Source organism: Podarcis melisellensis, assembly GCF_964234715.1.
Source record: "Podarcis melisellensis genome assembly, chromosome: 1".
Lineage (NCBI taxonomy): Eukaryota > Metazoa > Chordata > Lepidosauria > Squamata > Lacertidae > Podarcis > Podarcis melisellensis.
The window spans coordinates 74,966,597-74,978,655 of NC_138528.1; the positions used below are offsets into that span (position 1 = coordinate 74,966,597).

Here is a 12,059-nt window from a genome sequence, read left to right on the forward strand (position 1 = left end):
CATCCCTAGTCAGCCAGAGCAAATGTCAGGGCTGATGAGAGTTGGGAAAAACTCCAGATTCCCCATCCCTGCTCTAGACATTTGTGATGTCAGTTTATCCTTGAGAAAGTTTGCGAATATTTCATGAAATCAAAGCATCTCAAGGTACTTTTTACAATCTACTAAAAGACAGTAAGAGTTCATGCATGGGGAAATACTATACCAGAAGTATGGTTTTGATACGTTTCGTCTACTGTTATGAAGATCTGCATAATGGGTTTCAGTTGTACTTGAATTTGTACCCGTGAAGGAGTCAGGATGTTGACATAGAATGTAGATGGTCTGAAGAGTGTGACACCATCTAATAAAAAAAACCAGAACTTGCCTTCAGCTAAAAACTATATCCATGTAGGAGCAACTACCTTACAGGTACATAGCTTTCATTGGAAATTTGGAGTGAAACTGAATGCTGACCTTTAGTTACAGGCAATACCGCAATGGCATTATTGACATAGACATCTCCAGTGGAACAGACTCTTATACTCTGCAAAGAAAGGAAAAATAAAGAAATGCATGAACACTGATAAAACACTTAGGGAGCAATCCAAATCCAATGTCTGTCAGAGGTGGAGTTTGAAATAGGTGAGTCTTTGGCTAAACTGATTCAGTCAAAGATATGTTGGTGTAAGTCTCCACCCCAGCTCATCTGGTGCTGAGTCGAGGCCAGGATAAGTTCCCAAAAAGGGGTATTCCAGGAAACTGGCAGGGGCAGGATGGCACAAGGGGAGACTTAGCCCTATTCCAAACTCTATTCAGCTTGGTGATATGACTGACAAATCCAGTGGAAGTTACTCCTGCAGAAAGGGTGGCGTATGTCAAACTTTGTTTTAAAGGCTCATTTTCCTTCTTCTGGGCTCAGACCATCTCAGCCAGCAGTAGCCCCACTCCTGAACAGAGTTTAGAATAGGGTAATTATCCCAGTATAATTTACTCTAGTGTCTTTCTTGAGTTCAGATTGTTCTGCATTTCTGACAGGTGGTGGCAGCATGTCTAGACATACTGTAACTCTAGCAACTTACAAGGGCTCCTAAAGTGATTAAAGCATTCTTCAGACAAGTCATAGTCTTGGAAACACCACATTGAACAATCTCTCCAATGACCACAAAGGAACCATCTGTGTCCTGAAAATGAAGAGGGAAATACACCATTAATGCAGGGGATGGGGCCAGCAACCAGGGTGTATGTTCATCTGACACATTGCAAATCTCTTGTAGAGGAGATGGGCAGTGGATGCTGAACACTGTCTATATGGCCTCTTTTACCCCTGCCTAACATGGAGTCAGTGCTGTTATAGTAACACGGAAAAGTTTTGCACACACCTACTTGCAAGACAGACAAAATGGGAAAAGCTAACATTTTTCCTACATATTTTCTCAGATGTAGACCCTTCCAGTGCTCTCAATTTAGACAGATTAGACACAGGTGTAACTTTCAGCATATATGTATGACATAATATTGAGTACTGCCTAAGTCCTGATGAATTTAGTGGGCCTTATTCTGCAGATGGTGAAAACACTTCAGACGTATTTCACAAAATGGTTTAGACAAGATTTTTTGCCCCAGCTGCAAATCCATATTTCATGTGGCATGCATGATTGCTGTTTCCATCATCAGTAGCAAAGCTGGATGACAGATGCATTGCATAGTGCATGCTGTGAACACATGTGGTTTGCTTGTTTGTTTGTTTGTTTGTTTGTTTGCTTAACCATGATCCACAGACACATGGTCATTAAATCCACATGTGACACACACATGACATCAACACATATTTTTGTTTTGCTGCAGGAACAACATAGTGTAATTTCATTGTTAAATACCGGTACATGACATGTTTGCCATGTGATGTACAGACCTGCACTTAAGACCTCCCCCCCAACCCCCCCCTCCCAAATTTGTCCTTGTCACTCAGGAGTTCTGCACAATCTGTGTATTTTTCTCAAGTTTGTGATTCAGGTGTGGAGAAATCACATTTTCCTCATACAATACAGTTTATCAGTCTCCTGGAACAAAGCATTTAACGAGATGCTTAATTTGAGGTATGTTATGCAACCTCAGTGCACTACTGTTGGTGTCTATTTGCTGCTCCTAGAACGTCTCAAACAATCTTAAATAAACCCCTACCTTAGCTAAGACATAGTTGCAGTTGCCATGGAAAATGAATTGCTTCTTATCAAATGTTGTTATGTGGAATCCACCTTCTATTTTACAGTTTCCAGAACAAGGCAGCGATGTGCAGGACCATTTTCCACTCATGCAAGTACTACAAGACCAAAAGAGTAGCTTAAACCTCAGTAACAATAGTGCAGAAAACACATGTGACATTTTCCAGAATCAAGAAGTTGAAGCTATATATTATGTAGTCAGCTTCTCAGCTCAAAGCACTTTAAAGCACAGCAGCTTTTTTCCTCTCCAATGCTGACTGAAACAGCATGGAATATGGGCCAGGAGTGGAAAGTAGGGATTGCTGTTTGGTCAACCAGCAGTGTCCAAACATTTTTTAAAGAGAACCAGATTTGATGAAGTGAAGGGCCGTGAGGGCCAACCAAAGGGACGACCAAGGTTGTTACCCTTTTTTTTTGGGTTGAAGTTGTTGAGTTGTTGTTTAGAATTTTACCCCAGGAAATAAACTGCCACAGAGACTGGATTAGGCCCCCAAAACAGACTTTGGTCAAGAAGATGCTTTGCTGCCATGTAATTCTTTCTGCTCTCTCCACAATTAGCTGGAGCTGAGCTGAACTTTCTAAGATGACTTTTTTACTGAGAACGTTTCTGGGGGTTTTCAGTTTTTCACCCCAGTAAATGCAGGGGGGCGGAACACATTTTACATGCAATGGGCATAGATTTGTTGCATTTCAAAGTTTTGGTTCTTAACTTCTGAAAGAGAATCTCCTCCAGCAGCAGACTTAGATTTTAACATAGAACAACCAGTTCTCGCAGTTCTCCCTCAAGCTGACACAGCATTATTAGCAAGCCTTTAACAGTACCAGTTTTGGCAGGGGGTGGCGTAGGTGTCTCCAGCTGCATGGACCTTGCCTTGAAAGGTGCAGGGGCAGCTGCCAATTGGGATGCAATTTTTGCCCTTGATGTCATCGAGAATGCTTCCTGTTCAAACACAGTGCTCAGTTATGCTTAGAAGGGAAAAAATAAATGCTACACATAATATTATTATTGGTAGGAAATATGTGAAAGTTCTTGCACTTGTTAGCAGACATCACTTAATAATATGATGAAAAACAAAACAAGCAATGTTATTGGTCCACACTCCGTAAAATGGGCATATTCAGTGAGCTGTTTCATAGGAGTGTTGACAGGATGCACAAGGAAAGTTTGGAATACTACTTTGCTCAGTTAAAATGCCGTGCAAATTATGGATAATAGATCAGGTCGGTTTTCTACCTTTAGGACAAAAGCATCCATCAGTACATGGGGCTTTACAAATTTTGCTCCTTTCTGGGTTGAAGCAGGTGTCAGTACAGGAGTTTCCACATTCTGCATATTCCAGGTTGTTTGGACATTTCAGGACTACAAACCCAAGCAAAGTAAAAATAATGTTATTGACAGTTTTCAAATTAATAATATGATTTTAAAGATAAATAGCATACTTCCAGTTCCAGTCATTCTTTCCATTCTTATGACGAAGTTAGGTTAGATGTCATTTGTTGAAAATGTTTTGAGGTTGTACCATTTTTACAAGATTCCAAAGCATACCAAAGTCTTTCCCTGAGCCTTGAATCAACAGGCACAAACCACAGCTGATTTGTAATAAGCAGACCCCATTCACTTTATAGTGAATTAGAGGTTCTGATATAAAGTGCAGAAACTCTGGTTCCAAAGTAGAAAACAATTGGGGAAAGTACTAGGGCAGGATACTGGCAGAAGGGGAACTTGTACGTGTTCCTTTCCACTCCAAATGTTGGGGAGGATCAATGTATGTGCTGTAGGGAGAAACTGAATTCAGTTTGCATTAAAAGCTGAATTTAGCAAATTTGAACTTTCCAAAACAACACGGAAAACAAAACACAGCCATTCTTTGAAATTCGCAGTTTTTGCAATTCAGCTCTTCAACCAAGCAAAAACGCATGAATTAGGGGAAAGCATGGATAAAAATGAATAAATTAGTGAAAGATAACATTAAAATGCATATCATGAAAAAAAATGCCAGCAAAAATGTGTACAGTTTCACAAAAATGTGAAAACCGCACCCAAATGCTGGTGAATTTTCATGATAATTGGTTTGTTTGTTTTTTAAGGAAAACATCAAATATGTTTCAGAAAATCAGAGAGCTGAATTTAAGATTGGAAAAATGAAAAACCGAGAGAACAAAAATCAACAAAACCTTCCATCCCTATCTTCAGATGGGTATTATCTGCATGAGAGCCTATGAATTAGTCACGCTTTTGGACAGCAACACCAGATGGCTGCCATTTCGGGGGGGGGGGGTGAAGTTAATGTTGCATTAAAAGGATGGCAATATAAAGCTGAAAACCTCTCCACCAAAGCTCCACTGACTACTTACTTCCGAGTGCATTAAATATCTAGAATTGCACTCAATATCTAGGTTGCCGTTCTTGAATATTATGCCCAGGGACAGCCCTACCAATCTCCTCAGGCAGCAGTATCACACTCCCTGAGCCCCCTGTTGACCAGCTGTGCTGTGTATGCCACAGGTCTTTTACACCCCTTCAACTAGCCTACTGCCGTCAGATGCACCAGAGGATACTATCCTGTTGCCTACGCTGAAGTATGATCCAGCTCCTAGTCCAGTCCACTTTTGTACATGGCATGTGGGGTGCAGCAGAATCTGGTCCTTAGCCTCAGCTAGCAGGATATCATAGGATCACCCTGGCTATGCTAGTCCTGCACTTTAGTTCCTGTGATAATGAAAAATGCCTGGAGAGGACAAAAGGGCCATTGTGACCTCATGCTGATGTTGCCTACTTCATGAAGAAAGACTAACCATTGTGACTTCATACTGCTGCTGCCTGCTTGGGAAAGAGAGACCGGTTATTAGGAACTCCTTCTGATAACCTATTTGTTGTTAAGCTGACAGATAAATCCTTTTTTTATTTAGGCAAGTCTACTCAGACGTGCAATTTTAACATGTTGTTTCAGTGTGTGTGTGTGTGTGCGCGCACGCGCGCGCACTGTTAAATAAATTAAAGGTCAATCTTTCTTTACTTACAACAGAGTTCCTTGGATCGCCATTTTCCAGGGTCTCCACCTTTGCGGACACAGTCCCGGGAGTACTGACTGAGAGTGCTGCATACACAGCTGGCAACCAGGTCAGAATGAGAAGATTTCTCAGAACAGCTGCACATATCTTGAATACAGTTGCCTATATAATCATCGATAGCAACCACCCTCTTACAATTCCCAAAGCGGGATAGGGCTTCCTTGCACTTAGATTTCTGTCAAAGAGAGAAAGTGGTGGGGAGATTGGAGATCTTACATGTACAGCATCAGTACCATAAATTTACTGACTTCTGTGGGGTTGCTTTGATACTTAACATGTGAGGTTCTGGCTCCCTGATCAAACTATGTGTATCTGCTACTGAGAACACTTGTCACCTCTGTTATCTTCATTGAAGGGGGGAAAGTTCCATGTATATAGCTTTATGCATGTGTGGCGCAATTACCTTCACTAAAGTGAATAGGGAAACATTTGCAGTGAGGAGCTGCAGCCCTTAGAGGGATCAAATGGAAAGCAGGGCAGGGTCCACATACCATGAACAGTGCAACTTACGTATCTATTTTTGCATTTATCTTGCTGTTGATAGTTGTCTTGCTGCTTTCTTTTGTCTCCAATAACATCAGAACACTTCTCTGTTGGATCATCTACTTTCTGAAGGTTTCCAAACTGCCATGGGAATAGTGGATAGCCTGTAAAATCCCACCAGTAATAGGACTTTACTGTGCAGGGTCAATGTACGAGTTTAGGATTACAGCCTTACTTTCAGTTTTGAACCCAGCAATCACCCATCCATGATTTAAAGCATATAGTTTGTACCATTATAGTTGAATTTATTTTACAAATGAAGAAACAAACAAATAGTTGCATCTGTACTCACAGTGTGTACAATTGCTCTGCATAAAGAGAAATAAGGAAGCAGGCATTTATCTTCCAGTCAGCCTGTACATAGAAGGTATTGTTTAGAATGCCAAGAGGAATACCTTATTACATGTGAAATAAGAGTTCTGAGTGACAAATTCACATCCTCCTTTGTTTAGTTCAGATATCAGCCCAGATTCACTCAATATTTCACCCTAAGCTACCTTACCAAGGACAGTGATTAGATTTTACCCCAAATGTATGTTCAGGAGATTGTGTGGTGGGCTAGGATTTTTGAGTTTTTGGCTCAAATCTCCACTCAGCTATATACGGTAGCTCACTGCTGGGGCCAAGCATGATCTCTGTTGTCTTGAGGGTAAAATGGGGAAATATTTCCACAAATCCAGCCACAATTCCTGCGATCTTTTGAAAATGGTTAGGATACAAATGTGATGGTTTCTATTATTATTATTATTATTATTATTATTATTATTAATAGCCAGTTATATATATTTAAAAAATCCTACCCTGCAGGAATAAATCATTTTTGTCATTGCCGTCATAGTTCCCACACAAACCACATGTTTTCCCTTTGTAAGTATCTTCTAAATCCAGCTAAGAAAAAATAGGCAAAAAGACAAACATTTTAAACACACATATATACAGACACCTTTATAACTATAACACATAGTACTGTCATGAGGTCTCAGCTTGAGCTGCCCTCAAGATAGAACTATATCTCCCATCAACCTCAGCCAGCATGGACAATGGTCAGGGGTGAAGGGAGATGTAGTCTACAACATCTGGAGGATACCATGATGGCTTCCCTGCTGGAAACTGAGCACAATTGCTGCAGTGGTATTACCACACAGAGGCTAGTATTTACTTCATTGAATTCTCTTTCTGAACAAGGAATTAAATACCCCTCTTATTTATTTTTAAACAAAGCAACGGGAAAATAAATGACTGTGCCACAATTAGGCCATAATTAATCAATTTTTAAGCACACAAGCTGGTGTTGGGTTGTGTGGCTTCCTATACTAGTGATAAAGTCAGAGATACCAACTAAAACTCTGCCATCTTCCTGACATTCTCAACAGTAGAACCAGAAAGGAGCTGTGCGATTGTCTTACTCCAAACATAATTCCAGGGCTCACAAAATGATTATTTATATAAAGAAATTAGCTTTATGTGTATCCCCTTTGTTCATTATATCGCTAGAAGAAGGCAGTGTGTGAAAACTGTGGCTACTCAACACATTTTACATGTATTAAAATTCACTAAAACAAATCCAACTAACTGGAGCTTCATACTAGGAGAGTGTCACCCCAATTCCACTTGAGAGTCAGGCCTAGTTTGGAGGTAATTAGGAAATAAGGATAAGTATCTTCTACTAGGACACTTTTCAGACTGAAGGGCAGAAGAATCCTAAAAGAAAGAAAAAGAAGAAAACTAAACAAAACAAATGAACAAGCATCCTAGTTGTCTTATGATTAAAGATATCCCCAACCCAACCTATTAATTAAGCTCAATTGGCATTTCTCAGCTTTGATCTCTCCCCTCTCAGACAACCCCTCAGACAACTAAAAGGATGGATGGGAATGATGGGAAGCAGAGGTTGGCTGTGCTCACATACTTCTGCTTTGGCCAGGTCCCACCCGTGTGTGTGTGTGAGAGAGAGAGAGTGCTCACATATTATCATTGTTGTTGCTGCTGCTGCTGTTGCTGTCTTTTCAGTGAGAGACGGACCAATATGTCTTGATATGCACCATGCCAATATGCCAATATGCCTCCATATGCACCCATATATACCATACTGATGCTGCTTGGCTGAAGGACACAGAGTGGCACTTGTGACCTCATGCTGATGCTGCCTGCTGGGCTGCCTGCATGTCAGAGACCAGCCATTGTGAGCTCATGTTAATGATTGCTGCCTGAAGAAGCATGAGAGCTCCTGATGTTGGTCCTGAGTGTAGGAAATCACCCTAATCTGGGGCCACCACTGTATGACATTTCTCAGCATTGGCTCTCTGATTTCAGACCCAAAAAAACACTGTTCCTGTTACACAAGAGCATTCATGAGAAAACAGAAGACTGTCAACAGATGTTGAGCCAACTCACGTCTTCCCATCTACTGTGGTGCCTGATTCTTTGACCTCCAGAAGCACTCCATCTATAGTGGCCGTGAAATAGATGGCAGTCCCCTTCTTGATGCTCCTCATTATCTGGATACTGAAGTCCTGATGACTGTCTTTGCAGTGTGAAGCAAAAACATAACGGCAAGTTCCAGTGAAGTCAAATTTGGCACGGTCAAATGTCTGAAAGTGGAAATTACCCCAAGTAGAACATTCACTTGTGGTGACAGCAGGACGCTGAACTGCAGAGAAAATAAGGATGGTGGCAATGATAAAATGCCCTGCAAACATTCATTTATATGGTCTGGCAAAATAGTTACATATCTTTAGGTATGAGGGGGAAACATTCCTTTTTCATCATGGCTTTTAATTATCCATAGCCTCTGTGAGTAGGTGGGATGATTTAATCTACAGTAGTGTAAAAAAAAAAAAAGCTGTCTTTAGATTTTTATTTGTTTTATTTTATCCTGGTTTTAATCTATCTGGTTGCTTGTTTTTACTGTATGTTGCTTAGAGTTACCTAGGTTAAAAAAATGACCAATAAATTTAATTAATTAAACAGAGTCTGAACTTTTTGAGGGAGAGGGTGAAATGAACAACACAGATCTTCAACGTGAGCAAACACGTATGTGTCCATCATGCTTTTGAACATCACTCTTCCTGGCTAAGCTGGGTCATTAGATTCACAGAGCAATCTTGTGGGGCTCTCGTAAGATCTCCTCAGAAGCTGCACGACCCTGGTAAGTGAGGCTTTAGCAAGGGCGTCAAGAGGGGGTAGGTGGCATGCATGCAGGGCACCACCTTCCCATTTAGCCTCAGGCAGCGAAATGGGATGGGCTGCCCCTGGGTCAATAATAATTTGTTTTCAGTGGCACTTGGTTGCAGTTGGGTGATCTAGTCCCATTGATTTCAATGAGACTTAAATAAGCCTAGCCTTCTCTCGATTAGACCCAAATTCTTAAGTATTAGGCTGCCCAACACAGCCAATGGGCATGCTTTCAGTGAATTTTTCATATTTGAATAGAAAGACTGCTTTTGGGTTACGGTCTTATTTGCCAACCTAGCAAGCAGCAGTGGGATGTGGGGCACAGAGAGGACAGAGGACATGGCCTTGTAACATACTGATGTGACACTTGTAGGAAATGCCAAGAAAGAAGGCTATCGCAGTTCACATCACTTCTTTCATGTTCAGTGAACTTTGCAGTATTATGAAATACATTGGAATTTGGAGGGTTTTGTTAAAGATTTATTTTCTCCCCATAACACAGAATTCTAAGCTATGCTGAAGTGCCTGGGAGTCTTCATAGAAACAGGGGTCCCAGGAATTGTGACAGATAAACAACAATGGCTCTGTACTTTTTTAAGCACTTTGTGTAATATATATATAAAGAGTTTGTTGCCAACACTGAGTTTATAGATATATCAGCCCAACATTGACTTCTGATTTTAAGTCAGTATTAAATAAAGCTGACCTAAAGCTAACTATTTTTCATGAATATCTTAGTCTTCCTTTTTTTCAACTGGCCATTCCATGTGATATAATTTTATGTAATTATAACATTATATCTTGCTTATAATTTTGATATAGTCAAAAAGTCTGGGAGTATTTGGTGAAAGGTGGTCTAAATCATTACTACCATCTCATCACTATAATCTATTGATGTAGATCTTATATCTCACTTTTCAAGGACAAGGCCTTTGCAAAGCATCTCACAACCTAACAATATGAATCTGAAAAATATAACATCCAATAAAAGCTAAATTCTTTTGACTCAAGGACCTTTCAAAAGAGAAATACCGGTAAATGAAGCCTCTCATGAGTAGCCACTATGGGATGATGATGATGGTGATGATGATGGTGGTGATGGTGGTGATAATAATAATTGCTTGTTTGTTTAGATTGCTCACATTAGCTCTCACATTCAGTTTGGCCCCAGTTCTGTTCATGCAGCCAAATCTGATTGATGAGTTAGCATTGTGATATCACTCATTCCATGCTCCCATATTGGGTGAAATCTCTCCTTGTGACTCATGCAGATTGGAGAAAGAAGACACAGCCAGGGAAAACTATTGTGCCAAACAGGATCAATGTGATTAATATCTACTCAAAAGAAAGCCTAATTGAGTTCCATACACCTTACTGTCAGGAAAGTGTGTGCAGGGTTATAGCGGGGTGACGGGGCTGGGGAGCCAGTCAATCACTATTTCTTGTTTGGACTCAAAATCAAAAGTAGAGACTATTCAGTTCAGTTCTAAATAAATAAATAAACTTCAAAAAGAGATTATTTTCAAATATACAAATCTGAAAATATTGGTAAAGAACAGGAAAAAGGTAGTATATGAAAGAACTGATCCCTGAAAACTCAAGTCTTTTTTCTCATTGTTTGCCAAGTCACCTGTGAAGACTGAGAACTGTAGAAGTATGTGACATTGTTTTCTTAAAAAAACAAACAAAATAAAATAGCTACTCTATCTTGCAATATAAATTATCTAAACCAAGTCTCTTCTCAGTACTCATAGGATAGCTAGTGAAGAGACACTCAGGGACAAAAGACAGGGTGCATGTGTATTGCTTAGTGTTCTACCTCTATCTGTGTGCGCTATGCAACTAGAAACACAGGGTGGAATTCAACATCACACTAATATGATATTCCTGTCAATGCAACCACTTCTGTTTGCCAGACAGAATTATCTCCCCTCTCCCTGCCCCCTGTGTGTGTTGTTCTGGGGGTTCTCTCAAACTCCATAACAGATTAGGGGAAGGCATGTTGCCACACGGGGGAGACAATTAGGAGTTACTGTGCCGGCTTCCACTAGTGCAGCAAGTTAGTTGAATCTGGCCTTAAGGGTATAACTGAACAATAGCTGAGCAATTTTACATCCACTAATATAAAAGAGGGATAAACAAGTGCTTAATTTTTCTAACTGAAATTAATTGAATTTGCCTAAACTTATGGATTTGGATTTGATACCCCGCTTTATCTGTAGCCTAAGGAGTCTCAAAGCGGCTCACAATCTCCTTTCCCCTCCTCCCCCACAACAAATACTCTGTGAGGTGAGTGGGGCTGAGAGACTTCAGAGAAGTGTGACTAGCCCAAGGTCACCCAGCAGCTGCATGTGGAGGAGCAGGGAAGCGAACCCGGTTCCCCAGATTACGAGACTACCGCTCTTAACCACTACACCATACTGGGTTGTTAGATTATGCCCATAGTTATTTCCTTTGTTTACATGAAGATCAGATCAGACATAAAACAATGGAATATAATTAGTAGTAGACTTTTCTTACCTATCTGCACCAAAGTTTTGCCCTGGCAGCAATTGCAGAGTAAGAACAAAATCCATAACTGTACTCCCTTCTTCATTCCCATTATCTTATACAAGGCGGTAAGCTGAAAAATATCTGCCATGACAGGATTTCTTTCTTGGGTTTAGAGACACGTTTATATGGTACAATTATTTTGGCATTAAAAAAGTGGAGCCGTAAGATTTCCTCCTTGCTAATTCATGAGGACTGAAAGAAAACCATTTCCCCCCTCTCAGATATAAAATGACAAAAGGAATTTGGTTCCTGGATTCTATAATCTCAAATTTAATCTTTGAATCTCAGGTTTATTCAAGCTTGGAACTCTAGGCAGGTGCCAGGAAGCAGTTCCCTGCTGGGTAAAACAGAGTCTTGATCTCTACGAAAGGCTCCCCAGGCTCCCCATCTCAGTGGGGTGGGTTCCTGTGGGCCTGGAATCTCATGAAATCTGCCTCTAGGTAGTAATGCATGCTCCCAGTTTCCTGGGTCAAGTCATTCAGTATTTTTACTCTGTGAGAAGGAAGTTCCCATGAT

The 12,059-nt window shown here is 40.5% G+C and overlaps 1 protein-coding gene and 1 long non-coding RNA gene across 8 annotated transcripts in view; one reads left to right on the plus strand and one right to left on the minus strand.

Annotated features, from left to right (window-relative positions):
• Positions 1 to 8,623, minus strand: part of LOC309365466 (mucin-5B-like) — a 46,086-nt gene extending 37,463 nt beyond the window's left edge. For 5 of the 7 annotated variants that reach the window (XM_081903511.1, XM_081903510.1, XM_081903509.1 and 2 more), the window contains exons 1-10: positions 7,390 to 7,517; positions 6,617 to 6,704; positions 5,784 to 5,897; positions 5,223 to 5,448; positions 3,436 to 3,561; positions 3,024 to 3,141; positions 2,161 to 2,299; positions 1,059 to 1,160; positions 454 to 523; positions 203 to 340 (exon numbers count right to left, since the gene is read on the minus strand). In XM_081903511.1, coding sequence (XP_081759637.1) covers positions 203 to 340; positions 454 to 523; positions 1,059 to 1,160; positions 2,161 to 2,299; positions 3,024 to 3,141; positions 3,436 to 3,561; positions 5,223 to 5,448; positions 5,784 to 5,897; positions 6,617 to 6,652 — 1,069 coding nt within the window. In that variant the 5' untranslated portion in view covers positions 6,653 to 6,704; positions 7,390 to 7,517. Of the gene's footprint in view, positions 1 to 202; positions 341 to 453; positions 524 to 1,058; positions 1,161 to 2,160; positions 2,300 to 3,023; positions 3,142 to 3,435; positions 3,562 to 5,222; positions 5,449 to 5,783; positions 5,921 to 6,616; positions 6,705 to 7,389; positions 7,518 to 8,210 lie in introns of those variants that run through there. The other 2 variants (XM_081903513.1, XM_081903508.1) reach the window with 2 other exon arrangements.
• On the plus strand, positions 8,233 to 9,706 carry LOC309366301. The gene is made up of 3 exons (XR_014166630.1): positions 8,233 to 8,368; positions 8,787 to 8,964; positions 9,493 to 9,706. It is a non-coding gene; the product is annotated as an uncharacterized lncRNA (long non-coding RNA).
• The last annotated feature ends 2,353 nt before the right edge of the window (positions 9,707 to 12,059 follow it).